Raw genomic sequence first — 24,385 nt, 5'->3', positions numbered from 1 at the left:
GGGTGAGCATCATCGACGCCCCGGACTCCTCGCGCACGACGCGCTCCACCACGCGGAACTCGCCGCTGCCGCTGCCAGTAAGGCGTGCGACCGGCGCCTTGGACGAAGGCGTCTGAGTTGGCGATCTGGCGCCGTCCTTGCTCTTCCCGTCCGACTCGTCGCCCGACATATGCGCCGCCGTGGATCAGACACCGCCGGCCACCGGAGCAGGATCAAAACACCAGGCTCTGATGCCAATTGTCGTTGCCGGATCGAGCGAGAGGGAGAGAGGAAGACAAGCTCACGAACGAAAAAGAGAGAGAGGAGTTTTTGCGCTGTGCAACTTCACAGCTTTTTCTGCTTCTATTTCTCTTCTAGTTATTCTATTACAACAGAAGCCACCCCAGCTCGCTCACTCCCGGCGGGATCGCCATGATCCGTGATGGCCGCGCCATCCCACGACTGCATCTCACAGCGATCAAGTCCCACCAGGGAAGGAGCCAGGGTATAGGGAAAAAACGAGAGAACATGAGAGAATCGTGCGTACGTGCACTGAGCCCCCACAACTACGTGCATGTGCCGGTCACATCACCATGCACACACACATTATTTAACAGAAAAAGCAAAGGACCTATACTATGCAGCCATGCAGCCAACTAGCTTAGTCTAACACTCTTGCCTTCCTCGTCGAGAGAGCCCGGACCAACAGCTACAACCTGCACTTAGAGGTGAATCGGTTAAACACCTGCTCGTTCATCATCAATTCTACCGAGTGATAATAACTTATTGTTCCAATGGATGGCTTCTCCTTGGTTGTCTCGGTGAGGATAAGAGAAACTTCAATCTTGTCTGAAGCCTCTGCAACCTAGCACAAATGCAAGACAGATAAGCATTGTTGACCGGTATGCATGACCAATACAAGCTTGACCGAAAATTCTCTAAATATGCACTAGTATGTTTAGTTACGCGACATTACATATAAGTACCTTGATCAGCAGCACCTGGTCATTGAGAGGCTTCACGCCGTTGACATCATCAGATTCAAGAATACCCACGATGTCATCCTCTTTCATAATGAGATGCTTAGAGTTTTTGTATTCAACCTCTGTCCAGCATACTTTGAATAAACAACTTGAGATCCGGTCTACATAAACAATACACAGGGTATTTTGAAGTATTAGCATAAGATTCACCTCTAACATAAGCTTTAATGCAAACTAGTTGGTGCATCATTTTTAAAAATAAATCCTTCATGTGACTCCCAAATTGGTGTACTTGATTAATTTCTATGAGATGTTGGTTCTAATTAAGCTGATGTTTTCTCTTTTGATGTTTGGCTTTATTTTTTGTGAACTTTGTAATAAATAAAAAATAATTTGTTGTCTAGGTGTGTCGTCTTAAGTAGAGGTTGGAAGCTTAACAAAATTAATCCTTTAAAAAAAAGAAAGGCAAGTAAATTCACTATTTTCTTTAAAAGATCTATAAAGTTCACAACGGCTCACCAACCAGAGGACCCAATTCATAACCCAAGGATTCTATATGCCGGCTCAGTCTCTCGGAGGTGCTCATAGGAGTAGGGTGTGCATGTGTGTGTTCATAGGGGTGAGTGTATGCACGTTTCTATAAGCGCCTGCGTCTATACCGTGTTAAAAAAATACCGTAGGGCAACGACTGACCAACTAGAGGACCCACAACCAAAGAATTTTTAGCCATTGACCTACGGGAGGACACATGACTTAACACCACCGTCTATCGCACAACTCTTTACAAGGAGCAAGTCTGCCACACAACTCTTTCATAAGGAGCAAAGCTTCCCTTAGGGATAACTCATTTCATGTATTAGAATCACATTTAGTGTATTGTTTGTTGCTTCTCTGTTCACCAGAGATTTGAATTTGATAGCATAGGCATAGAAGGCACCAGGAATTACCTATGAGTAGCTAGAATTACCACATGCACTCGCTGGTCGCCATGGTGCTCGGCCTCCACATCTTACTCCGCTGACCTCCATCATCGACTTGCTCTGCTGCTTCAAAAGGTCAGCGTTTTACTACTCTGCTGCTGACCAAAGGTCCCAGTTTGCCTCATCTCACCGCTAAACATCAGCTCAGCGTCACCACGCTGTCCTATACGGCAAGTTCTCCTGCCATCCTGAGCAACCACCAGGTTTGCTTACTGCTTAGCCCACTCACAGAAGGAAGAAACTAGATTCTAGGAACCTTTCACAGAAGTAATGCCACAACAATAGGCAATCAACTAAGCACTAATGTACATACATGATGCAGAAGTTGGGGAAAACATGCATCAAACTTCTTTGTACACATATTCAGTAAATGTTTTTAACCCGGACAAGTGCTTTTCTCATGCAATTCTGTAACCATCCGAAATAGCATTCAAGTGACTACCACATAGCAATCTCAACTCTCATGCTCGCCTCCATTGTGAACTCAAAACTGAAACAAAGTAACAAACCGCACACTTAAGAGAGCTCATCCATCACATTCGACACTCTCAACACAATGTAGTTTGTGCCGTCAGCGCCCTTGAACGCGCCGCCTGCGTACTTGGAGTACAGAATGGTGCTGCCTAGTGACACCGACAGTGGTTGCCTCTTGCCTTCCTCGTCGAGAGAGCCCGGAAAAACAACTACAACCTGCATTTAAAGGTGAATCGGTTAAACACATGCTAGTTCAGCACAGATTTCTAGCTAATGGTAACTAACTTACTGCTCCAATGGATGGCTTCTCCTTGGTTGTCTCAGTGACCAGCTGCAGTCTTATCTGAAGCCTCGACAACCTAGCACAAATGCAGGACAGATAAGCTTTGTTAATCATTATGCACATACAACCAGTACATGATCAACCAGAAATTCCTTCAATATAAGCTACTGATTAGTGACATGACAATCGATTAAATACCTTTATGAGAACCCGATCATTGAGAGGCTTCATGTCTTCGACGCCATCAGATTCAAGAATACATATATGTGTTTGCTTGGTCAGTTTGTAAGACGAATTACCTCAAATTCTGTTTGGTTTGACAGGAACGTAACGGGATACGCTCAATAGAAAATTGATTACGCTCAGTGCCCGGTGTAAATGGAAAGCGGTGTCTTCCTCCGTAGCGCTTTTCCCCCCACAACGGCTCTCCTTCGCGTGCCCCTTCGTCTCAAGGCTACAACACAGCCACCTCCCTGATCCCCATCTCACCCAAGGTGTCGGTTACACCTTGAGCAGACAGACGGAAGGATCTCATCAGTCCACACCTTTGGAGTTTCGCTGGATTAACTGAATCTTCACCCGCAAGAAAAAAACTGAATCAGTCGATGTTACATTATCTGAAATGCTACTTTCAAAAGCATTTTGGAGCATCGATTTTTTTCCACGCCTTTCACAAATGTGATCTCATGACGAAAATTTGCAGACACATAGAACATTTGTCAAAGTTTACCACAAAAAGAAATTTGGAATGTTCTGATTTTTTTACTGTTCATGAGCTCATTTGAGCTCAAGCGCGGAAGGGTACTTTGAAGGAAATTCCTTATTTTGTTTAAAAGATCTATAAAGCTCACAGCGGCTAACCAACCAAAGGACCTAGTTCATAACCAAAGGGTTGTTGGCCATTGACCTACCCGAGGACTGATGACTTCATGCCACTATCCACCGCACAACTCTTTATAACTCTGCCACACAACTCTTATAAGGTGCAAGTCATCTCTGTTCTCCATGGGGATTTGAATCACATCTAGTGTATTATTTGTTGCTTCTCTCTTCACCAGGGATTTGAATTTGATAGCATTGGCATAGAAGGCACCAGGAATTATCTATGAATAGCTGGAATTACAACATGCACTCTTTGGCAGCAAGGTCACGGGGCCTCCACATCTTACTCCCCTGAGGCGCATCATCCTCTTACTCCGCTGCTTTAAAAGTTCCTTATCCTTTTACTCCCCAGCTGACGAAAGGTCATACACTGCCTCATCTCTCCACTAAACATCAGCTGCTCATGACCCCTTTGTTCTATATATACAGCAAATTCACCTACCATCCTGGGCAACCAGCAGCCTAGATTTGGTTCGCGTAGGGAAATAAGGTTGCATAGTCGCTAGATGGTTTGAAGAAGCAACATTGAAGAATGAGCAACCATTCTGATAAGCCAGATCCACTTGGTTTGCTTACTGTTTAGCCCACTCACAGGAAGACAGATGTCTAGGACCTTTTCACATAGATAGTACGATACATGATGTAGAAGTAGGGGAAACCGGCATCAAGCTCCCTTTGTAAATAAATTCAGTAATTGTTTTTAACCCGGACAACAAGTTTGCTCATACAATTCTATAATCATCAGAAACAGCATCATGTGGTTATCACATAGCAATCTTACCACTCGTGCTAGCCTCTATCATGAACTCAAAACTGAAACAAAGAAGTAAACCACACACTTAAGAGAGCTCAGCCATCAAATCTGACACTCTCAACACAATGTAGTTCGTGCCATCAGCTCCCTTCATCCCGCTGCCTGCGTACTTGGAGTACAGCACGGTGCTACCTGCTGACACCAACAATGGATGCCTCTTGCCTTCCTCGTCTAGAGAGCCCGGACCAACAGCTACGACCTGCATTTAGAGGTGAATCGATTAAACACCTCCTAGTTCAGCATGGATTTCCACGTAATGATAATTAACGTATTGTTCCAATTGATGGCTTCTCCTTGGTTGTCTCGGTGAGGATAACACCAGCTTCAGTCTTATCTGAAGCCTCAGCAACCTAGCCCAAATGCCGGACAGATAAGCACTGTTAACCGTTAAGCACATACAACCAGTACAAGATCGACTAGAAATTCCTTAAATATACACGACTGACTAGTGACATGACATTCAATATAAATACCTTGATGGGAACCCGGTCATTCAGAGGCTTCATGTCTTTGACGTCATCAGATTCCAAGAATACATATATTTTATGTCGTCCTCTTTCGTGATGGGATGCTGGAATTGTTGTATTCAACCTTAGTCCCAACTCCCAACATACTTTGAATATACAACTTGAAATCCGGTCCACATAAAAAAATACATGGGGTGTTTTGAAGTATTAGCATAATATTCACCTCTAAGCTTTAGTACAAACTAGGTGGTGCATTAAATTTAAATGAATCCTTCACGTGGCTCCCTAATTAGCGTCACTGTGATCGACACATGACTAGTTTCTATGAGAACTTGGATTTACTTAAGCTTGTATTCCGGGCTTATTTTTTTTGAGAACTTCGTAATAAATAACCCAAATGATAACGCCCACACGTGTGGCATATTTGCACATCGTCCACGCGTCTTAATACACGTTGATTCTGTTTTGCACGAATCCTAAAGGAATATGTTAGAATCTGAGTGTCACGTGGGCATCCACTAGTAGAAAACAGGGCTTTAGTTCGGGCCTGGCCAGCCCATTAATCCCGGTTCTGCACGAACCGGGACCCATGGGGGGCATTCGTCCCGGTTTGTGAGCCTAGGGGGCAGGCCGGGGCCTCGTGGGCATTGGTCCCAGTTCGTCTGGACCCATTTGTCCCGGTTCTAGGCACGAACCGGGACCAATGGGCCTCGCTCTTGGCCCACATCCATTGGTCCCGGTTCGTGGCTCAAACCGGGACAGAAGGCTAGGCTTTAGTCCCGGTTCCAGCCATGAACCGGGACAAATGAGTTGCCTATATATACCCATCGCCGCAGCAGAGCACTCCACAGTGCTCTGTTTTTCCTGGCCGGCGAGGGGAGGGCATTTGGGTGCTCTAGCTCACCTTGTATGCACATGAGGTGTTCGATGAAATGTCCGAGCCACACTAGTTAATCTTTCTCCTCTCGAAACTCGACCTCCGAGCTCCATTTTCCTCGAGATTTGTCTAGATTTAGCAGTCCGTCACGTCCCGTCCCCGTCTTCACCACCGTCGATCGCCCGCGCCGATCTCGTCGCCGGCACCACCGTGGTGAGCCTCTTGTTCTTATCTTCTTTCTAAAAGAAAAAAAATTCTTACTTCATATAGATACTTGTCTAATTTTCTTACTTTTATTATTCCTTGTTATTATATAGTGCGATGGTTTTGGTATCCGCCCCCGTCGGCCCTCGTCCTGTCTATGATTCGGATGTGGTATATATTATCTTTTTATAACTATTTGGTTCATTTATTGTTTATGACAATTATGCCGACCAACGTGACATAGATTTTATTTATCTAGGAGGTGGTTGAATCGGAAATTCCAACCGACCCTATTGTCGAGAGGTTAAATTTAGTTGAAGAAGAAAACAATTACTTGAAGGAAAAATAAAAAATTGAGGAGGAGAAGATGATATTGGAGTTGCATGTTGCGGATGTCGTCGATGATCACAAGATCAAGATGGATGGAATGCGGTGGAAGATTAGAAAGATTAGAAAATATGCCATTCATACCGAGGCTTGATATCATTATGTCGTTGGATCAATTGTTACCTTGGTTGTGATTATGATCGCATTTGTTGTTGCATTGAAAGGTTTTACATAGTTTCAATGTATGGTTTAACTAGATGCTCTAGAGAGCTATATGTTGTTCAATTTGAACTATGTATGTACTTTGGTTTTAATGTGATGATGAACTACTATTAATTTGGTCACTTATCTATCCATGTGAATCTGTAATGGTTTTTGACACACATAATTATATATAATGCATGCAGATGAACCGGCAATGGATGTACGGTGACAGACACACATAATTATGTTTCTCGAAGTGGCTGAGGCAAACAAGCAGAATGGTTTTATGTGTTGTCCATGCCCTAACCCTCTCAACTTTTTAGAACATGCTATGTGGGTGAAATGATGATACCATGCCAACTTTCAACCTTTTCAGAGTTCATTTGAAATGCTTTTGAATTTCAGGGTCTTATAGCTCAAAAACAATCAGAAAGGGTTGAAAATTGATGACATGGCTTTGAATGGTGCATTTTGAACACACAAAAAGTCTGGAGTTCAAATAAGTTTTAAAAAATGAAATCCCTTTGTAACAGACGAGTTTCCGTATGAAACCCTGATACTTCGAAAGAATAGATTGTCCGTTTTGTACACGAAGTGCATCTAGTTTTTTTCGTAACCCTCTCAACTTTTTAGAACATGCTATGTGGGTGAAATGATGATACCATACCAACTTTCAACCTTTTCAGAGTTCATTTGAAATGCTTTTGAATTTCAGGGTCTTATAGCTCAAAACAAATCAGAAAGGGTTGAAAACTGATGATGTGGCTTTGAATGGTGCATTTTGAACACACAAAAAGACTGGAGTTCAAATAAGTTGAAAAAAATGAAATCCCTTTGTAACAGATGAGTTTTCGTATGAAACCCTGATACTTCGAAAGAAGACATTGTCCGTTTTGTACACGAAGTGCATCTAGTTTTTGCCGTAACCCTCTCAACTTTTTAGCACATGCTATGTGGGTGAAATGATGATACCATGTCAAATTTCAACCTTTTCAGAGTTCATTTGAAATGCTTTTGAATTTCAGGGTCTTATAGCTAAAAAAAATCAGTAAATGCATGAAAAATAACAAATGAAGTCAGAAAGGGTTGAAAATTGATGATGTGGCTTTGAATGGTGCATTTTGAACACACAAAAAGTCTGGAGTTCAAATAAGTTTAAAAAATGAAATCCCTTTGTAACAGATGAGTTTCCGTATGAAACCCTGATACTTCGAAAGAAGACATTGTCCGTTTTGTACACGAAGGGCATCTAGTTTTTACCGTAACCCTCTCAACTTTTTAGCACATCCTATGTGGGCGAAATGATGATACCATGCAAATTTAAACCTTTTCAGAGTTCATTTGAAATGCTTTTGAATTTCAGGGTCTTATAGCTCAAAAAATCAGTAAATGCATGAAAAATAACAAATGAACTCAGAAAGGGTTGAAAATTGATGATGTGGCTTTGAATGGTGCATTTTGAACACACAAAAAGTCTGGAGTTCAAATAAGTTCAAAAAAATGAAATCCCTTTGTAATAGATGAGTTTTCGTCCGAAACCCTGATCAACCCAAAAGCCACATCCTTTAGCTCAAAATAATCAATTAAAATATTCTGTTATGATCAACTAAAACAAAACTATAATATTCTTTAATAGCAAAAAAGAAAATCAACTAAAAAACTTTTATAAAACTTTAATACCAAAAGGAATCAACTAAAAAGCTTTTATAAACCTCTAGTATTTTTAAACTAAAATTATATAAAATTTATGCAACTAAAATTATCAAAGTATTTTCTATTCAAAACATGAAAAGCAGAAAGAAACAAAATAAACTTTAATAAATAAGTAGAAACAAAATAAAATAAATTAAAATTTAATAAAATAAATAAGTAGAAACAAAATAAAATAAAATAAACTGTAATAAAATAAATAAGTAGAAACAAAATAAACTTTAATAAAGTAAAATAAATAAACTTTAATAAAATAAATAAAAATAGCAATAGTAAGTATTTTGTTGTAAGTAGAAATAAAATAAAATAAATAAAGCAACAAAGAAAATAAAGAAAATAAAAAAGTGCCACCTACTGGGCCACCATGGCCTGAATACGACTAGAAACCCAACCATGGGACAGGATTCGGGCCCGCAGGAGGCCAAGTAGGCCCACAGGCATATAGTGACAGATTAGGCCCGCAAGCCTGCAGTTGAGAGGAGCTCGAGAGGGTGGGCGCAGCAGCGCTTATAAACCACTCTCGAGCTCTCTCAACTAGCGAGGTGGGACTAAACTTTTGGCCGCGACGCGGGCAGCACAAGGCCTTTGGCCCCGGTTGGTGCCACCAACCGGGACTATAGGGGTGCATTGGTACCGGTTCGTGGCACCAACCAGAACCAATGCCCCCCCCTTTAGTCCCGGTTGGTGCCACCAACCGGGACCAAAGGGCTGCTTCCCGCCCTTTGGTCCCGGTTGGTGGCACCAACCGGGACTAAAGGGGGGCATTGGTCCCGGTTGCTGCCACGAACCGGGACCAATGCGCTGTGTATATAAGCAGGACTTGTAAACTTTTCAATTTCATAGACCATTTGCCCCCAGACGACGCCGAACTCATCAACGCCGCCAGGCTGCCCGTGCTCGCCGTCGCCGCCCCGCGCCCTTGCTGCTCGTGCTCGCCGACGCCGCCAGGCTGCCCGTGCTCGCCGTCGCCGCCTCGTCGCCCGCTTCTCGTCATCGTTGCCCCGCGCCCTTGCTCTGCCCTGACGCGCCGCCCCGGCCCGTGTCCGTGCCCCGACGCGCCGCCCCAGCCCACGCGCCCCTGCCCCAACGCGCCGCCCCGGCCCGAGCCCCTGCCCCGACGCCGCCCCATGCCCCCGGCCTGCCCCGACCACACGCCGCCGCCACGTTCGGTCCGGCCGCCGGCCTTCCTCTCTGTTTTTTTCATATATATGATGTTTTTTTCAGGTTATGTGCATATGTGTGATTATATGTATGTGTGTATATATGATTATATGTCCTTTTTTCAGATTTTTTGTTCATATATATGATGATTTGTTTTTTGCATTTTTATAAAAAATGTATATATGTATGTATGTTCTCTGTGTATATATGTTCATATATGCAAAAGTTAGATTTTTAGAAAAGTTTTATTTATATATGTTCTCTGATTTAGTACATTTTAGGTTAGTTTCATTTTTAGAAAAGTTTTACATATTTAGGAAGAAGGAAGAGAAGGAAGAAGGAAGAAGAAGAAAAAGTTTTATATATGCAAAAGTTACATTTTTAGAAAAGTTTTATATATCTAGCTAGGAAAGGAAGAAGAAGAAAAAGGAGAGGAAAAAGGAAAATAAGAAGAGGAAGAAAGGAGAAGAAGAGGAAAAATAAATAAGAAGAGGAAAAGGGAAGAAAAAGAAGAGGAGAAGAAGAAAGTAATAGAGGAGGAGAAGAAAAAATAGAAATTCTATTTTTTTTTCTTCTCCTCTATTCCTTTCTTCTTCTTCTCTTTTTTTTCTTCGATCTTCTCCTCTATTCTTTCTTCTTCTCCTCTTTTTATTTCTTCTTCGTCTTCTTATTTTTTATCGGGTATGTCGTTGTCGATATACCCCCTCCCGATAACTTCAACATGAGGGGGGGGATCGATATACCCCCTCCCCGATAACATTATTTTCCCATGTATGTATGTTGTTGTTGTCGATATAACCTTCTCCCCGATAACTTCGACATGAGGGGCGGTCGATATATATACCCCCTCTCGACCGCGATAACTTATACCACGGGAGCACCCCCCGGCCCTCTCGCTCGACCAAAACTCTCGAGGACACCCAAACCCTTGAAGCGTTGTCGAGGGTCTCCTACCCCCTACCGTCGCGCCCCTACCCAACAAACTCTCTCGAGGCCACCCAAATTTACCAAGTTAAAAGAGCGTTGTCGTCGAGGCCACCCCAAACCCTTGAAGCGTTGGCGAGGCCACCCCAAACCCTTGAAGCGTTGCCGAGGCCACCCCAAACCCTAGAGAAGCGTCGAGGCCACTAATATGATTAGCTAGCTAGTTCTACGTTTTCCACTAATATATCCATCTGTCATGTTTGAATAATAATTGCCATGTTGTAAATATTTGCGGAAACTATGGAGCACCCCGAGAAGAAGCAACAGAAGTGGTGTTGGGGGACATAATTGCAGCCTGAAGTGATGTCGTCTTGTCGTTTCTCAACGACACCGATGGTTTGGAAGGACAGGGCGAAGAAGCAGCCTACGGTGATCGAACAATGGAGGACGAAGGACATGATTATGATGCCTCCGGTGACCGAATGTCGGTGGAAGAAGGACACCGTGATGATGGCTCCGGTGACCGAACGGAGTCCGGCCAGGTATATATATTAATTAAGCATGTGCTGACTATAGCTAATTAATGCATTAATTGTTTTTCGTATGTACACATATTAACTCTCTTCTTTCTACTTTTCTAGCCCTCTGGATCGAGCAAAACTGAGGTAACGAGACGAGGCCCGAAGAGAAAGTTGAGCTCGGAGGAAAGATACACGATCACCGAAATCGATCGCGATGGCCAACCGATTGAACCCCTCCGGACCAAGCAAGCATTTTCTGCTCAGTGTGGGGTTCTTGTTAGGGACATGATCCCGATCAGCATCGAGCAATGGTTTAAGCCTAAGGACGGAGACTCTGGGGTGTCTTATGTCGACGATAGGCAGAAAACTGATCTTTGGACCGCGCTGAAGGCAAATTTCACCCTACCGCTAGAGGAGGAACCGGAGAAGCCAGTTAAAGAGCCATTGATCAAGGCTCATGCTCTTAAGAAGATGGCTGAGCTATTCAGGAGGTGGAAGAATGAGCTGAAATCAACGTTTATCGATCATGACAAGACTCCAGAATTCATCGGCCTATTTGAGAAGATCAAAGATCACTGGGACGCATTTGTCGCCCAAAAGAAACCTGAGAAGGCCAAGAAGATGTCAGCGACAAACAAGATAAATGCTGCAAAGAAGAAGCATCACCATCGCACGGGGTCAGGTGGCTACCTGAAAGCCCGGCCGTTGTGGGACAAGGCTGAGAATGACCTGCTTGATAAAGGGATCGAACCAGAGACATTGCACTGGCCAGACCGTTCAAGGACTTGGTTCTTCGGGGTTGGGGGAACATTGGACCCTGAAACAGGGAAGTGTGTTTGGACGGACGAGCAGCTGAATACACCCATCACGAGGCTTCTGGAGTTTATCGAAAAAGCGCAGGAAGGGACGTTCGTTCCGGACAGAGAGAATGACGAGCTCACACAGGCCCTCGGGAATCCTGAGCACCCCGGACGGACACGAGGCACGCCAAGCTCCGTTTCGTGGAAGGCTGGGTTTCCCGACGCAGGCGGTTACAAACGCCGGGAGAGGAAGAAGAAAGTGAAGTTGACCGAACTACAGGCTTTGCACGCAAGGGTACAAGCGCTAGAGGAACGAGAAGCAGTTCACAACAAGCGACCTGCCGAAGATACCCCGCCATCTCAATGGAGAAGCAGCGTGGCTTCCACCGAGCTGCTTCAGCCTGTCTTCACGGCTCCTGCTAGCTACCCCGTGGATGCTATCACGGAGTCTCAACATTGCCACCTTATGACGCAATGACTGAAATTGAAAGTCAAGGCGGCTGTTGGCTCTGTTGCACCTCCTGAACCTGGCGCAACTTTTCACTGCCGGCCGATTCCAGAAGGATATGCTAGGGTGATGGTGGATGAAATAACCGACGGATTTGAGGACCTCGAGCTTGACCACCCTATGGGTGAAGGGGAGACTCGGCTGGGTTCTTCTCTGAAGACTCCATGCCTATGGCGGAAGGAGCTCATCAACCTTCCGAACTGGACGCCTCCGCCTCCTCCTCCTCCGGCGAGTCAGGGCACTCCGCCTCCTCCTCCGCCTCCTCCTCCGGTGAGTGATCAGGGCACTCATCCTCCTTCTCCGGCGCATGGCGGCACTCCGCCTCCTTCTCCTCCTGCACCGGCGCGCCCGAGCAGCCAGCCTTCTCCGCCTCACCAGCAAGGGCGGAAGAGACCTGCCGCCGCTCCGGCTGCTCCGCCTCGTAAGAAAGGAAAGAATACAGCTGCAGCCGCTCCGTCTGCTCCGGCGTCTAGCAGTACAGCCAGAGGCGGGAGGCAATACAGATTCGGTCCATCTCTCAAGCCTCTAGAGAAGTTACCATACGAGAGGACCGTGGAGGAAACCGTGAAGATCGTGGAAACCAAAGTGAAGGACTTCTTTGAAGGGGTGAAAGCAAAGAAACATCCACCTCCGGAGGAGAAGATAGATCCGGTGAAAGCAAAGCGCACTATCGATGCCCTGAAGAAACCACCAAAGTCTCCGCTGAAAAACAACTATGAGTGCATTACTGAAAAGGTATATATCGAAGCGGAGCAGTCGGGAAGTACTATCAGTGATCGAAGGTTAGCAGAACGACGAGCTGGGAAAAAAATTGCCCAGCTCGGCGAACAAGCGAACCAATCGTGCCCTCCACTCAAGATGTCTAGCGATATCATCGCTAATCATCCGAAGATTTTGTCCAATACCAATCTTGTAGATTACCTGCCCGATGATGTACATTATGATTTCTTGGAGGTGGACGAACACAAATACCATTACGGGAAGCCTCTCGTCAAAGATGAAAAATCTCTAACAACAATGATGCGAAGATTCCATGATTGGTACATGGAAACCTGCAGAGAGTCTGGGGGGACGAATACTTTGACGCTGGGAGTTAAAAGGAGCACGACCTCGTTGGAATTGATCTGTTGTCTATTCCTTTTGAGGAGTTCTTCCAGTTTTTCAATCAAAAGGCCCTCGATAAATTAACGGTCACTTGCTACTGTCTGTAAGTACTACTTCTGTCATTAAGTCTCTATATATAGCTCAGCTCTTTCATTGCATGTAGTTATAATTATCCTCACTATATTATGCAGATTGAAGATCGTCGAGTGCAGAAAAGCAGAAATGTATGATATTGGGTTCATTAACACAAATCTCATAGATGAATTTACGGTTAAAAAGAATGCCAAAGAAGCCGAGGCCAACTTGCTCAAATCGTTGGTAATAAATCAAAACAAAGATAAAATACTCTTTCCTTACAACTTCAAGTGAGTGTTATTGTCTTGTGCATATTCGGTTTCCCTTATTACTCGAGGTTATAGTAATGTAATTGATGATTTATGCATGCGTGCGCAGCTTCCACTATAATCTCCTGGAGATTAAGCTTGAGCAGGGACTAGTATCCGTCTTAGACTCGAGACGAAAAGATCCCGAGACCTATGCGGACATGACTAAAATTCTCAACAAGTAAGTTCAATCGATCATTATGGCACCATATCAGCAACTTTTTGTTCATTTCCTGATATCTCAAGTAATAATTATTTTCTTTGTCTTGCAGGGTTTGGAAAAAGTTCACCGCAGAAGCTCCGGGACTGCCGAAGGAGCTGCGATATACATACCCGAACGTAAGTACTACTAGCTAGCTAGTTCCGCGCATCTCCCGTTGAATCTAGCTACTTTGATCAATGCCATTTATAATGCTTCATTATCAGTTTGATTGACCTATATTTCTCGTAAAGTTCTTGTGGCAGGAACAAGGGAATGATTACTGTGGATACTACGTGTGCGAGTTCATCTACAACGCGACTTGCAAAAATAAGCGGGGCTACTCTAAAAGAAAATTTGATGTGCGTAAGCAATAATATTGACAATTTCATTTTATTACACCATCATTTATGTTGAGTTTCATTCATATATATATATTAACCCCCTTTTTCAAATTAGACGTGGCAGATGCGGAATGAACTCCTACCAGAAGATCGCATGAAAGCAATTCAAGAGGAATTGGCGGGATTCTTTCTTGACCACGTCATCAATAAAGCTGGAGAATACCATGTTGAAGCTGAGTTCATATATAATTAGGGGAGATTATATTGTAAGAGATCTTAACATTGTATATATGTAGCCAGTAGCATCGGATAGATATACGAAAACTTGTTGTTCGCGCAATCTCTCGGAGAAGGAGTAGTCGATATCACTTCTCTCGGTATGCATGACGAACTTCTGTACTTAATGGTTTCCTTCATTTGCTTATTAGCTAGTGTGTCGAGGGCCTCTCTATACGTATAGTACGTAGCGTCGACCAAGCACGGAGATAAGAGAGGACACTTCTCTTTATCAATTAATTAGCTACTTAACACAATATATGAAACACCTAAATTAACCATACAAAACCCCCAAATCCCCCCTTTAGAAAAAAACAAAAACCCTACCCCTGAACAGCTGACGCGTGGATGCCTTTTGGTCCCGGTTGGTGGCACCAACCGGGACCAAAGGCCCTCCTGCCTGGGCTCGCCGCAGCGGCCACGTGGAGGTCCATCTGTCCCGGTTCGTGTAAGAACCGGGACTAAAGGCCTAGGGCTTTAGTAATGACCCTTTAGTCTCGGTTCCACAACCGGGACAGATGGGCCTTACGAACCGGGACAAATGGCCCTTTTTCTACTAGTGATCATCGTGTGTGTGGGCATTGAAGAGTTCGCCCACACGCCCCGCAGCACGCGGTTTGCCAGCTGCCCTGTGTTGGCGAACTAGTTTCTACCCACATAGCCACCATCTAGCCCACGCGCGTGTGGGCAAACTGTTTTTCGCTCACATGACACTCGTACGTTGTTCGATGGGAACTGCAGTTGCCGTACGTGGCAACTAGGTAAACACATATGGAAACTATGATTCGTTGCTAGAGGGCAACTGCAGTTGTGCGTACGTGGCAATGAGGGTAAACACACATGGCAATTGTGATTAACTATATATGGCAACTATGGTTGGACCACACGTGGTAACTAGGTAAACACACATGGCAACTATTGTTTGACCATATGTGGCAAGTAGTTTATCACACACGGCAACTATATATGGTTTGATTACACGAGGCAACTACCATAAATTAGACATGACAACTATAGTTAACAAAAACAGAGAGAGTTTTCATGCTTTTTACAACAGCATTTTCCATCTCGGATAACTACATCTGCCATCCCGGATGGCAACTAAATCGTCATCCCGTAGGTACGTAACGTAGCTGCACAAGACGTGTGGGCATTTTTCTTCGTGCCACACGCGCGGGGTGGGGATGAGTAGTACTTGTTGGGCGTGTGACACGAAGTAGCTGCGCCCACACGTGTGGGCAAGTATAATGTTCGCCCACACACAGCCCGTGTGGGCTGCCTCCTGCTCACGCCACACACGGTGTGTGAGCGGATGTCTATTATGCCACACGTGTGGGCGCTATCAGGACCCACAAATAAATAATTTGTTTGCTAGGTGTGTCATCTTGAAATAGAGGTTGGAAGCTTAACAAAATCAATCCGTTTGGAAAAAAGGCAAGTAAATTCATTATTTTGTTTATAAAAGATATATAAATTTCATAATGGCCAACCAACCAGAGGACCCAGTTCATAACCAAACGATTCTTATCCATGGACTTAGGGTGTGTTGAGTTGGGGGACCAACTGTCATGGAATGGAATGGTTCCATTCTAGAGGAACGGGTCCGTTCCATTCCTGTGTTTGGTAGGAGCAAAAGAGTAGAACGGGTCGGTTCCGTTCTGGTGTTTGGTTGGAAGCACGTAATGAAAAATGGAACGACCTAAAATTTAAAATTTCGGCAGCATTTCATTTGTAATTTGGTTAAAAACAACATAACAATAGATATTGACAAGTTTATAACACATGAATGACAGCACAGAACATAATTTTCAACAAGTTGCACATACAACCATATAGTTCACATAAGAAATTCCCAAAAGTATCAAAAACAGCAGCCATTGCAGCTAGTGCAACAAAAACAGCAGCTCCCCTAACCATCTTTTTTCTTGTGTTCATCTTCATGACCATCTACAAGTTACCAATGATGCTTACATCAACATATATATTGCAAACATACACTGGACAACAAATAAACATGAACACTAGCTGCATATACAGGGGGGTGGGTGGGGGGGGGGGGGTTATTCTACCTTCACAGTTCGAGTCCGACCGTCGAGCACCCGCTGCTTGGAGTCCTTCCGTCGAGCTGCTGCAAAACGATAGAGAAAGAGAGATTATCAGGCATCCGGAAGGGAGGAAATGGCCGGCATGGATGGGGGGAACCGGCCGCCATGGAGAGGAGGACCCGGCCGCGGCCGGGAAGAGGAGGAACGGGCGGCCAGGGATGGGACGAACTGGCGCCGGCCGACTGGGAAGGGAGGGCCGCTGCAGCTCAGATCCATGGAGTGGGGGAGGAGGGGAGAGGAGGGGGAGGGGGGAGGGGAGAGTGGACCGGCGGCGCTGCCCAGATCCATGGGGAAGGGAGGAGGGGAGGGAGGCGGCGCACCTGCGGGGCTGAGGACGAGTGCGAGGGAGGCAGCCATTCCGCGTGGTCCGGCCGTTTTCAGGGTATGACTTCGTTCCGCATCTGGGCGGAATATTCGCTCGGAAGAAACCAGTGCGTGCCGATCCCAATTTCAACTGAACGCGAGAACGGGCTAGGGGCGGGTCGGACCCGTGCCATTCCAGGCCATCCCTTCAACTGAACACACCCTTACCAGAGGACGGATGACTTCACACCACCTTCTATTGCAAAATTCTTTATAAGGAGCAAGTCCGCCAGACAACTCTTTTATAAGGAGCAGGGTTTCCCTAAGATAACTCATTTCATGTATTAGAATCACATAAGTATTTATTTGTTGCTTCTATGTTCACCAGGGATTTGAATTTGATAGCGTAGGCATAGAAGGCACCAGGAATTATCTATGAATAGCTTAAATTACAACGTGCACTCTCTGATCGCAAGACTCCTGGGCTTCCCCATCTTACTCCGCCAACCCATCACCCTCTTACATTGCTGCTTCAGGAAGTCCTCATCCTCTTACTCCGCTGCTGACAAAAGGTCCCAGTTCGCCTCATCTCTCCTCTAAAACACGACCCCGCTGGGTGTATATAGCTGTCCTATACGCCCAATTCTCCTGCCATCCTCAGCAACCAGCAACATAGATTTGGTAGCTTAGGGAAATAAGGCTGCATGGTCAATAGATGGTTCGCGATCATTCTGATAAGCCAAATCCTCAAGGTTTGCTTACTCTTTAGCCCACTCACAGGAAGAGAGATGCTTAGGAACCTTTCACAAAAGTAATGCCACAACAATAGGCAATCAGCTAAGCACTAATGTACATACATAATGTAGATGTAGGGGAAAAGAGGCATCAAACTTCCTTTGTAAACATATTCGGTAAATGTTTTTAACCCGGGCAAGTGGTTTGCTCATGCAATTCTGTAACCATCTGAAATGGCATCAAGTGATTACCACATAGCAATCTCAACCCTCATGCTTTCCTCCATTGTCAACTCAAAACTGAAACAAACTAACAAAGCCTACACTTAAGAGAGCTCAGCCATCACATCTGACACTCTCAACACAATGTAGTTTGTGCCATCAGCGCCCTCGAACTCGCCGCCTGCGTACTTGGAGTACAGCACAGTCCTGCCAGGTGACACCGACAGTGGCTGCCTCTTGCCTTCCTCGTCAAGTGAGCCCGGACCAATGGCTACAACCTGCATTTATAGGTGAATCGGTTAAACACCCGGTAGTTCAGCACGGATTCTACGTAATGATAATTACTTACTGTTCCAATGGATGGCTTCTCCTTGGTTGTCTCGGTGAGGATAAGACCAGCTTCAGTCTTGTCTGAAACCTCTGCAACCTAGCACAAATGCAAGATAAGCATTGTTAACCGGTGTGCATGACCAGTACAGGCTTGACTGAAAATTCTCTAAATATACACTAGTATAGTTTAGTTACACCACATTAGATATAAATACCTTGATCAGCACCCGTCATTGAGAGGCTTCATGTCTTTGACGTCATCAGATTCAAGAATACCTATGATGTCATGCTCTTTCATAATGAGATGCTTAGAATTGTTGTATCCAACGTCTGCCCGACCATACTTTGAATATGCAACTTGAGATCCGTTCTACATAAAAAGTACATGGGGTATTTTGATGTATTAGCATAAGATTCACCTCTAACATAAGATTTAGTGCAAAGTAGCTTGTGCATTAATTTTATAATTTTAAATGGATCCTTCATGTGACTCCCAAATTAGTGTCACTTGATTAGTTTCTATGAGATGTTGGTTCTAATTAAGCTGGTGTTCTCTCTTTTGATGTTTTGCTTAATTTTTTGTGAACTTTGTAATAAATAAATTGTTGTGTAGGTGTGTCATCTTGAAGGAGAGGTTGGAAGCTTAACAAAATTAATCCTTTTGAAAAAGAAAGGCAAGTAAACTCATTATTTTTTTAAAAGATCTATAATTTTCGGAACGGCTGACCAACCAGAGGACCCAATTCATAACCAAAGGATTTTTAGCCATTGACCTACCAGAGGACAGATGACTTCACACCACCGTCTATGGCACAACTCTTAACAAGGAGCAAGTCTGCCATACAACTCTTTTATAGGGAGCAAAGCTTCCCTTAGGGATAACTCATTACATGCATTCGAATCACATTTAGTGTATTATTTGTTGCTTCTCTGTTCACCAGAGATTTGAATTTGATAGCATAGGCATAGAAGGCACCAGGAATTACCTATGAGTAGCTGGAATTACAACATGCACTCGCTGGTCGCAATGGTGCTCAACCTTCACATCTTACTCCGCTAACCCGCATCATCAACATACTTTGGTGCTTCAAAAGGTCAGCAGCCTATTACTCTACCGCTGACCAAAGGACCCAGTTAGCCTCATCTCACCGCTAAACATCAGCTCTGCATCATCACGTTGTCCTATACGGCAAATTCTCTTGCCATCGTGAGCAACCAGCAGCCTAGATTTGGTTCACTCAGGGAAATAAGTCTGCATTGTCGCTGGATGGTTTGAAGAAGCAACATTGAAGAATGAGCGATCATTCTGATGAACCTGATCCACCAGGTTTGCTTACTGCTTAGCCCACTCACACAACGAAGATACTAGATGTCTAGGAACCATTCATAGAAGTAATGCCACACTAATAGGCAATCAACTAAGCACTAATGTACATACATAATACAGAAGTTGGGGGAAACAGACATCAAACTTCTTTGTAAATATATTCAGTAAATGTTTTTAACCCGGACAAGTGCTTAGCTCATGCAATTCTATAACCATCCGAAATAGCATTCAAGTGACTACCACATAGCAATCTCAACTCTCATGCTCGCCTCCACAGTGAACTCAAAACTAAAACAAAGTAACAAACCGCACACTTAAGAGAGCTCAGCCAATCCACCTGACACTCTCAACACAATGTAGTTCGTGCCGTCAGCGCCCTTGAACTCGCCGCCTGCATACTTGGAGTACAGCACAGTGCTGCCTAGTGACACCGACAGTGGCTGCCTCTTGCCTTCGTCGTCGAGTGAGCCCGGACCAACAGCTACGACCTGCATTAAGAGGTGAACTGGTTAAACGCCTACTAGTTTGGCGTAGACTCTAACCAATGGTGATCTACTATTCCAATGGATATCTTTTCCTTGGTTATCTCGATGACCAGTTGCAGTCTTATCTGAAGCCTCGGCAACCTAGCACAAATGCATGACAGATAAGCTTTGTTAATCTTTATGCACATACAACCAGTACAAGATCGACCGGAAATTCCTTCAATATAAGCTACTGATTAGTGACATGACAATCGATATAAATACCTTGATGAGAACCCGGTCATTGATAGGCTTCATGTCTTCGACACCATCAGATTCAAGAATCCATATACGTGTTTGGTTGGTCAGTTTATGAGTTTGGTTTGACAGGAACGTAATGGGATACGCTCAATAGAAAATTGATTACGCTCAGTGCCCGGTGTAAAGGGAAAGCGGCATCTTCCTCCGTGAGCGCTTTTCCCCCAACAACGGCTCTCCTTCGTGTTCCCCTCCGCGGCTCCGCCTCGAGGCTACAGCGCAGCCACCTCCCTGATCCCCATCTCACCCAAGGTGCCGGTTACACCTTGAGGAGACAGACGGAAAGATCTCATCAGTCTGCACCTTTGGAGTTTCACTGGATTAACTGAATCTTCACCCGCAAAAAGAAAATGAATCAGTTGACGTTACATTATCCGAAATGCGGACGGTCAAAGTTTACCAAAAAAAAAAAATCAGATTTTACTGTTTATCCGAGCTCATTTGAGCTCGAGCGCAGAAGGGTACTTTCGAGGAAATTCATCATTTCGTTTAAAAGATTTATAAAGCTCATAGCGGCTGACCAACCAGAGGACCTAGTTCATAACCAAAGGATTGATAACCATTGACCTACCAGAGGACTGATGTCTTCACGCCACTGTCTACCGCGCAACTCTTTATAAGGAACAAGTCCGCCACACAACTCTTTTACAAGGTGTAAGGCATCTCTGTTCTCCATGGGGATTTGAATCACATGTAGTGTATTATTTGTCGCTTCTCTGTTCACTAGGGATTTGAATTTGACAGCATAGGCATAGAAGGCAGCAGGAATTATCTATGAATAGGTGGAATTACAACATGCACTGGCTGGTGGCAAGGCCGCTGGGCCTCTACAACTTACTCCCCTGGGAGGCATCTTCTTCTTACTCTGCTGCCTTAAGGCAGTGTTGGGTGCTTATGCACCGGTGCTTAAAGAAAGCAAGTACCGTTGCATCTTAAAGAAATTTTGTCACACAATGGAGGTGCTCCAGATCGGTGCTTATAGTTGGTTTAAACCTGTAGCACCTATGACTCTGAGGGAAGGGGAGCAGTTATCTCCCCTAAGCACCGGCTGGCACCTAAGCCGGAGAAAAAGGGTTTTATCTCTGGCACCTGTGTAAGAGGGTCCTCATCCTTACTCCGCTGAGGCGCATCATCCTCTTACTCTACTCCTTTAAAAGGTGCTCACCCTCTTACTCTGCTGCTGACAGAGGGTCTCGTCTCGCCTCATCTGTCCGCTAAACATCAGATATACATGACCTCTCTGTCCTATACAGCAAATTCTCCTACCATCCTGAGCAACTGCAACCTTGGTTCGCGTAGGGAAATACGGTTGCAGAGTCGCTAGATGGTTCGAAGAAGCAACAATGAGGAATGAGCAATCATTCTGATAAGCCAGATCGTCCAGGTTTGCTTACTGTTTAGCCCACTCACAGGAAGATAGATGTCTAGGAACCTTTCACATAGATAGTGCCACAACAATAGGCAATCAGCCAAGCACTAATGTACATACATAATGCAGAAGTAGGGGGAAACCGGCATCAAGCTCCCTTTGTAAACAAAATCGGTAAATGTTTTTAACCCGGACAGCAGGTTTGCTCATACAATTCTATAATCATCTGAAATAGCATCAAGTGGTTATCACATAGCAATGTTACCACTCATGCTAGCCTCTATCGTGAACTCAAAACTGAAACAAAGTAATAAGCAACACACTTAAGAGAGCTCAGCCATCACATCTGACACTCTCAACACAATGTAGTTTGTGCCGTCAGCACCCTTGAACTCGCCGCCTGCGTACTTGGAGTACAGGACGGTGCTGCCTGGTGACACCGACAATGGCTGCCTCTTGCCTTCCTCGTCGAGAGAGCCCGGACCAACAGCTACAACCTGCATTTAGAGGTAAATCGGTTAAACACCTGCTAGTTCAGCACAGATTTCTACCTGATGATAATTAACTTACTGTTCCAATGGATGGCTTCTCCTTGGTTGTCTCGGTGAGGATAAGACCAGCTTCAGTCTTGTCTGAAGCCTCTGCAACCTAGAACAAATGCAAGATAGATAAGCATTGTCAACAGGTATGCATGACCAGTACAAGCTCGACGGGAAATTCTCTAAATATACACTAGTATTGTTTAGTGACATGACATTAGATATAAATACCTTGATGAGAATCCGGTCATTGAGAGGCTTCATGTCTTTGACATCATCAGATTCAAGAATACCTATGATGTCATCCTCTTTCATAATAAGATGCTTGGAGTTGTTGTATTCAACCTCAGTACCAGCGTACTTTGAGTATACAACTTGAGATCCGGTCTACATTAAAAGATGCACCAGTATTTTGTAGTGTTAGTACAATATTCACCTCTAACATCAGCTTTGGTAGAAACTAGCTGGTGGCATTAAACTCATAAATTCGGTGGTCTAACTAGCATTCTTGTTTTTCCATATGGCTGGTTATTGCCGATTTCTTGAGCCTTGGCTACACCCATAGACTAAACTAATTCATTTCTCCATCTAGCTTCTCGGTGAAGCTAGATAAATGCCTATTGAACCATATCAAACAACTGCATATTATGCTTTATTGAATCAGCTCTGTTATTTCGTTTCAGGACAATTAGTGTGACTATAAACTCCTTGCGCATATTCATATTTTAACTGAACCAAATAAGACACCCACAGCCAATGTTTGGTTCTCAGTTGAACATGTGGAAAAGGGAATATCTCTGCCTTACACATGAGTCGTGTGGCATGATAGAACACATCATTTGGGTCTTACTGGTCATGTAATACACCTTCCTTGCTTTTAAATTAGTTTGATACAAGGTCCTATCTCACCATATCCACTTGTACTCAGAGTAAGAAATGTATCAAGATATACAAATAACTGCACTCCCAAAGCTAGAATAGAAGAATTATTTACCGGTATGCTGACCTCCACCTTCTTATCCCCAATGGTTCTACCGCCTCCAACAGCAACAATCTCACCTCCCTGAGGCTTAGACTGCGCGGAGGATGGAAGCAAAATTCCACCAATGGTCTTCTCCTCAGCTGCGCTAAGTTTCACAAGCACTCTGTCTCCAAGAGGCTTGAGTGATGTATACTACAATTATGTCAAAACAAAATGTAACCAAGTGTCACAGCGCGTAAATAAGCACCCCCTAAGCATAATGCATTTGCACTGCCACAGTTGTTAACCTTGGGGGTGACGACAGTGGCAGCCTTGACAACGAGGCTACGAGACGAGCGCCTGGATGAGCACACCCTGAGTGCGGACGTCTGAGAGAGGCGCAGGCCGTTGTTGCTGAAAGCCACCGCAGCAACACCAGCACCAGAGAGCTGCACCGACGACATTCTCGATTGCTTGCTAAAGAACTATCTGTCAATTGATACAGATGACAAATTATTTCCAAATTCTGGACAGAACATCCAATTGAATTGAATAAATCGATTCCCAATCCACAGTCTATTCAAATCAGAACCCAGACACCGAACATGAGAAATTGTTTGCAGATTCAGGGTGGTAAAAAAGCAGAGGTCAACCACCCCACCAACCATCGTTAGAAACAAGGTTAGACTTCACTGCGTTCCCGCACAGAGGCATTCCCATAAGCTTTCAGAGTACAGAATCCCACCCAAATCCAGGCACCTAGCGCCTAAACAAGCCGAGCATAAACCAAATCGTACGAACAACCAGCCAGATTACCCCCAAATTCACTACCCCAAACCCCGCGCCCCCCAAATCCACCGCGCAGCAAGCGAGAATCGAGTGCTACGAGGCGGTGACTACCTTATCGCCGAGCTCCGGCCGGCGTGGTGGCTCGCCTGCGGTAGGGAATCCGGCTGCCGTGCGCGAGAGGGGAGGAGGAAAGAGATAAACCCTATGAAAGCGGAGAGCAGCGGCGAAAGTGCTGGAGCCTAGAGCCAAAGCCCACACCCCCTTTATCCCCGGCCCAGGAGCTTATCCTGCTCCGATTTTACGAAAACACCCTCCAGTTCGGGTGTTTCGGATGGAGCTTAGTGGATCTGGTTGGTAATCCGGTGTGAAGCTGGGCTAGATTGTTCCGGAATGCTGTAGAGGCCCGGCTGTGTAGAATGAGGTTTGTGGCGAAATAATCCTTTATAATTCTTGTCAAACTTTGATCATAAATCTAACTAGTTAAATATAATTTATATGTAACAAAAATTGTGCCTTATAT

General features: G+C 44.7%; 2 protein-coding genes and 4 pseudogenes across 2 annotated transcripts; all 6 read right to left on the bottom strand.

Moving 5' to 3' along the window:
• The window catches only part of LOC123170932 (20 kDa chaperonin, chloroplastic-like), a 56,278-nt pseudogene extending 54,288 nt beyond the window's left edge, over positions 1 to 1,990 (bottom strand).
• Positions 1,991 to 2,458: 468 nt separating this feature from the next.
• On the bottom strand, positions 2,459 to 2,990 carry LOC123165382 (20 kDa chaperonin, chloroplastic-like; annotated as a pseudogene).
• Positions 2,991 to 4,420: 1,430 nt separating this feature from the next.
• On the bottom strand, positions 4,421 to 4,919 carry LOC123165381 (20 kDa chaperonin, chloroplastic-like). Its single transcript, XM_044583019.1, has 3 exons — positions 4,869 to 4,919; positions 4,669 to 4,745; positions 4,421 to 4,595 (listed from the first exon to the last, which is right to left on the bottom strand). The coding sequence occupies exons 1-3, from the start codon at positions 4,899 to 4,901 to the stop codon at positions 4,421 to 4,423; spliced, it is 285 nt and encodes a 94-aa protein (XP_044438954.1). The 5' UTR covers positions 4,902 to 4,919.
• Positions 4,920 to 17,872: 12,953 nt separating this feature from the next.
• Positions 17,873 to 19,304, bottom strand: LOC123170931 (20 kDa chaperonin, chloroplastic-like; annotated as a pseudogene).
• A 435-nt stretch (positions 19,305 to 19,739) lies between these two features.
• On the bottom strand, positions 19,740 to 20,228 carry LOC123165383 (20 kDa chaperonin, chloroplastic-like; annotated as a pseudogene).
• A 1,396-nt stretch (positions 20,229 to 21,624) lies between these two features.
• LOC123165380 (20 kDa chaperonin, chloroplastic) lies at positions 21,625 to 24,156 on the bottom strand. The gene is made up of 6 exons (XM_044583018.1): positions 23,977 to 24,156; positions 23,385 to 23,565; positions 23,110 to 23,289; positions 22,347 to 22,502; positions 22,147 to 22,224; positions 21,625 to 22,073 (listed from the first exon to the last, which is right to left on the bottom strand). Exons 2-6 carry the CDS (start codon positions 23,538 to 23,540, stop codon positions 21,900 to 21,902), a joined length of 744 nt encoding a protein of 247 aa, XP_044438953.1. The 5' UTR covers positions 23,541 to 23,565; positions 23,977 to 24,156; the 3' UTR covers positions 21,625 to 21,899.
• Between the last annotated feature and the right edge of the window lie 229 nt (positions 24,157 to 24,385).

This window comes from Triticum aestivum, chromosome 7D, assembly GCF_018294505.1.
Source record: "Triticum aestivum cultivar Chinese Spring chromosome 7D, IWGSC CS RefSeq v2.1, whole genome shotgun sequence".
Classification (NCBI taxonomy): domain Eukaryota; kingdom Viridiplantae; phylum Streptophyta; class Magnoliopsida; order Poales; family Poaceae; genus Triticum; species Triticum aestivum.
This window is presented reverse-complemented; position numbering and strand designations above follow the sequence as displayed.

Bases quoted from the DNA above. Each gene is read 5' to 3' on its own strand.
- LOC123165381 (XM_044583019.1), bottom strand. From the start codon at position 4,901: ATGAAGCCTCTGAATGACCGGGTTCCCATCAAG. The intron at 4,746-4,868 runs GTATTTATATTG...CATTTGGGCTAG, and splicing joins ATGACCGGGTTCCCATCAAG to GTTGCTGAGGCTTCAGATAA. The intron at 4,596-4,668 runs AATACGTTAATT...CCTCTAAATGCA, and splicing joins GAGAAGCCATCAATTGGAAC to GGTCGTAGCTGTTGGTCCGG.
- LOC123165380 (XM_044583018.1), bottom strand. From the start codon at position 23,540: ATGTCGTCGGTGCAGCTCTCTGGTGCTGGTGTTGCTGCGGTGGCTTTC. The intron at 22,225-22,346 runs GTATTTATATCT...CATTTGTTCTAG, and splicing joins ATGACCGGATTCTCATCAAG to GTTGCAGAGGCTTCAGACAA. The intron at 22,074-22,146 runs GTAAGTTAATTA...CTCTAAATGCAG, and splicing joins AGAAGCCATCCATTGGAACA to GTTGTAGCTGTTGGTCCGGG.